This window comes from Dinoponera quadriceps, unplaced genomic scaffold (assembly GCF_001313825.1).
Source record: "Dinoponera quadriceps isolate SergipeBrazil2010 unplaced genomic scaffold, ASM131382v1 scaffold278, whole genome shotgun sequence".
NCBI lineage: Eukaryota > Metazoa > Arthropoda > Insecta > Hymenoptera > Formicidae > Dinoponera > Dinoponera quadriceps.
Genome location: NW_014554664.1, coordinates 86,458 through 90,728, shown reverse-complemented (window position 1 = coordinate 90,728; position 4,271 = coordinate 86,458). Strand labels below are relative to the sequence as shown.

Here is a 4,271-nt window from a genome sequence, read left to right as displayed (position 1 = left end):
CTCATATCTCCGCACTGTTTCTTGATTTTCGAACACCGGAGGGGAGGTTTCTTTGCGGACAGTCACGCAACAAAAATCGAATGTCACATTGATTCGAAAAAAAAAAGAAGCAGATAAAGAGATAGAGAAGGACATTCCTCTTATCGCGATCGTTCTTGATTAACTCCCGGCAGATCGAAAGTTATTTTTCGAGGGAAACGCGCTCTCCTCGAGATATCGCGGGTGGGGATTGGCTTTGTATCGCTTCGCCAGGCGTGCCGACAGATAGAGCGAGAAAGAGAAGGAGATAAATCGAGAGCAATATCTCTCTCTCTCTCTCTTCTCGCCGGTCCCCGGCGAGAATCGAAGCGCCGCGCGAGATCGTGCAGAGCCGAGGTTCGCCGATTCGAAATTCACTTCGTCGAGTCGCACGCCGCGATTGCAACTCGACATTCGCGTATCGGGGGGAGCTGCGCTTCGTTTTTCCCCGGGTGCTCATACATCCGTACACGTCGTATCTGTCGCTGTGCGACTCGAGATCGAGTTCGCTCGCTCGCTCGCGCAACCGTCGCGGCGAATTAACGCGAGAACCGAACGCACGGGCGAGAGAGAGAGAGAGAGAGAGAGAGAGAGAGAGAGAGCACCTCCACCACCTCCTCGCGCGTGTCTAAATCGTCATCGGTGCACAGACTACGAAGAGGAGGCACACACTCCGCGGCAGCACTCCGCTCGGCGAGACGGACACACGCGGGAGCCGGAAGAACAGCAGGAAGAAGCATCTCAGCGGTTTGAAGGACGAAAGAGAGGCAACAGGCCGAGCCCTCGAAGGGAGAAAAGAAGAGGGAAATAGAGAGAGAGAGAGAGAGAGAGAGAGAGGGGAAGGCTCACGGACGGCGCGGCGAGTAAATAGAAGAGAGAAAGAGGGAGAAAGGTCTCTCGGCCGCGACCTTTGACCCCCGACCTACAGGACCTGGAGCAACGAGCGGTGCGTGCCCGGTTCGAGGATACATACCCCGGCCAAGGACAACGCGGTTGACACCGCGAAGGGATTCGCGCGCGCGCCAACAAATCAGGAAGCCGGCAGCTTCGCGGGGACGACGGAGAAGAAGTGCAGCAGTGCCGCCGGCCGGAAGTGCCAGCGCCAGTAAGAGGGAAAGAAGAAAGAAGGGTCAGAGGGTACCAAGTCGCCCACGAGGACGTTACGACGTCGACGACGACGACGACTCTCCGTCCACAGCCACGTTTCTATCTTCCTTCATCTCGCTCGCTCTCCCGTCGTTATTTTGTGCCGGAAGCGCGCACTTACAGCTCGCGTCCGCCTCAGGATCGTGACTTTTGATACGTTACGCCGCGACTGACTTCTCGCGTGTGTGTCTCGTGAACTCTCTCTCTCTCTCTCTCTCTCTCTCTCTTTCTCTCTCACTTGCTCCCGCGCTCTGTCGCGTTTCAGAGCGGTTTTGAGTCAACTATCGGCGAGAGTAGTCCTTACTCTCCTGCCTTTTGCTCTTCCGCTCGTTTGATCACCCTCTTTCTTCGTCCTCCTCCTCTTCCGCCTCCACCTCCTCTTCCTCCTCCTCGCTTGCTCGCTTTCTCCTAGTCTCCCTCTCTCCCGGTTCCCGTCCCGTCTTCTTCTTCATCTCCCTCTTGCTCTCGCTGTCGCTCTCGCTCTCGTCAGGGGCGTCGTCTCTTCTCGTCGTAGTCTTCGTCTTCGTTGCAGCGAACATGGGCGGATGTACTTCGAAGGATACCACGTCGGGCGACGAGTACGTATCCGTGAGAAAGTCTCTGTCTCTCTCTCTATTTCTCTCTATCTCTCTTTCTCCCACAGGATGTGAGACAGCGTGTCTCTTCTTTTTCTCCCCCCTTTGTCCCGCCTCTCCCCTCTTCTGTCCGCGCCATCATGTTACATATCGGGTATGTGATGATTATTAATACACCCGGAGTCGCGTTCCGACGTGCGTATGAAGTACTCTTGATTTTACCACATTGTATAACGCGAGCCACTGATACAACATTCGAACTGGGTTCTAAATATAGATTATTTTCATCGTGATTCGCGCGATCTCCTATCCGACAGGCGGGCGTCGCGAAAAGCCGGAGCGAAGCGCGTATGTTTTGTGCCGTCTCAGCGATTCCTTTCTGTCTTTACCGTTCTTTATGACCTGTTTCTCTCACTTTATCTACAAGGAAAAACTTGCGTGCCAAGCTGTGTCTCGGGCTTATGACGGCCGGATGAGACTTTTGCGACATCTCCGGGTGCGATAGCGATGGTTTAACAAACCGATCCGCCCGCCTCCGTCTGTGTTCCTCCGCATATTCGCGCGCACGTAGAGAGAGAAAGAGAGGGAGGATTTCTCGCGTGTACTAAGAGCTGTCACCTATCGCTTCTCTCTCTCTCTCTCTCTCTCTTTCTCTCTCTCTCTCTCTCTCTCTCTCTCTCTCTCGTGTGACTCGAATCGACGATTCGTCGACGACGATCGGCGCGTACCTAATTGCTGCTTCTCTCACGACACGCGATGGGCAGCGTATGCGCGTCGCTGGGTATATGCGAGTCAGACGAGACCAAGGTCGAAGACGACGTGTACGTATCTCCGTTCGGTGGAATCTTCTTGACACTAGGATGCACTTCGAAAACTGCTTACTCGAAAGAAAGAAACGAGGGGTGCGCTTAACTCTCGTAACTCGCTGCACGCGGCATAGGTAGATATCCGTGTTGTGAGAAATTCGCATTTCTAGGGGGGACTTCGATCAGGAGGGGAGAGATGAAGTGTAACCGTTAATTGTGAGAGATCGACCTAAAAATTGGGGAAATTAATTAGGGGGGATCGATCTCAAAATCGAGGAAGTTGATTTAAATTCGATTTACTTGACAAGTAATCTGAATCTGAAATATGAAAATGTTCTATTCGAATATCTGTAAAAATTTATACATCTGATTAAGTTAATTATAAAATATCAATCTCAAAGTCGAGGAAATTAATTTAGATGCGATTCAATCGGCAATTAAACAATTCGAACCTAAAGGTCTCATATTAAAATATGAAAATTTATACATTTGATTACCGTTAAACAGTTGATCCTAAAGTAGAGAAAATTAAGTTAGATGCAATTCGATAACCGGGCAATTAAATAATCCGAATCTGAAAATAACATGTTAAAATATGAAAATTTATGCGTTTGATTACCGTTAATTATAAAGGATCGATCTGAAAATTGGAAAAATTAATTCAAATTTTATTCGACTGGCAGTTAAGTATAACCTGAATCTAAAATATTAAAATCTTTTATCAAGATGTATGAAAATTCTATCAAGATGTATGAAAATTTGTATGTTCTATTGGAGTGTTATGAGATTAATTTAATTAAAAATTATATTTCCGGAAAAGGCTGAAAATCGAATGATGCATCCTAGAGTTAATAGACAGGCAAGTGTATAGCACCAACAACCACGAGGCACATGTACAGCACCAAATAAATAATTCTGTATCTCGAAAGTGGAGAGCTTGAGTTCCGTTTCTTCAGTCTTCAGTTGCAGAAGTCTTCAAAATGAGAAAAAAATTTCCCCGATCTTACATTTATTTTTTCCATTCAGTTTATTTATTTATTTTATTAAATTTATTAAATTTTCATTAATCATATGATGAAGATCGATGAATTGATGCAATTGACACACGGAAAAGAAAGTAGCTCACACAGGTAGAAATTGACTGTCCGTATAATACAACTGAAATTTAGCTAATTTAGCTAATTCGTTTGGTCTCTGTACTTAGCTTTTAGCTTCCCATAGCTAAAAATTGGGTCTGGTAACTAAATTCCAGTTGTATTGTATGTTCAGCTGTTTATATGTTCAATTGTATGAGCAGCTAATTTCTTTTTTCTGTGTATGCGTCAGTGTGAAAATTAAAAATTTTTATACTTACGAACTAGAAATCGAAAAAGCGGATGTCGGCCTTCCCACTTGCATAGTACAGAATTGAAAAAAAAGTATCTTGTAATAACGCAACGTGAAAGCAATGTCGCAAATGTGCAAATCGCTGGAGAGAATGTAAAGAAAAAGATCGATGGAAGCACTCGTCGTCGCTAGAAAAGTAACTCGAAGTCGAAACATGATGACGACGACAATCTGACTTTAGTCGGATTTAATCCTGACTATCAGATCAAAACGCGGGACAGATGTTCCCTCGAGTACCTCGCACTCGCAATTAAATATCTCATAATTAAGTACCTCACGAAAGAACGCGATTGGCTCTCTTTAAACACACGTTCCCGCGGTGCATTATGCCCTCCCCCCC

At 46.8% G+C, this 4,271-nt stretch overlaps 1 protein-coding gene across 3 annotated transcripts in view; it reads left to right on the top strand.

Moving 5' to 3' along the window:
* LOC106740621 (arginine kinase) overlaps positions 1-4,271 on the top strand; it is a 34,868-nt gene that overhangs the window by 25,140 nt on the left and 5,457 nt on the right. The window contains exon 1 of one of the 3 annotated variants that reach the window (XM_014611838.1): positions 1,645-1,742. The exons of the other annotated variants lie outside the window; for them this stretch is intronic. Coding sequence (XP_014467324.1) covers positions 1,702-1,742 — 41 coding nt within the window. The 5' untranslated portion in view covers positions 1,645-1,701. Of the gene's footprint in view, positions 1-1,644; positions 1,743-4,271 lie in introns of those variants that run through there. 3 annotated transcript variants of the gene reach the window in all.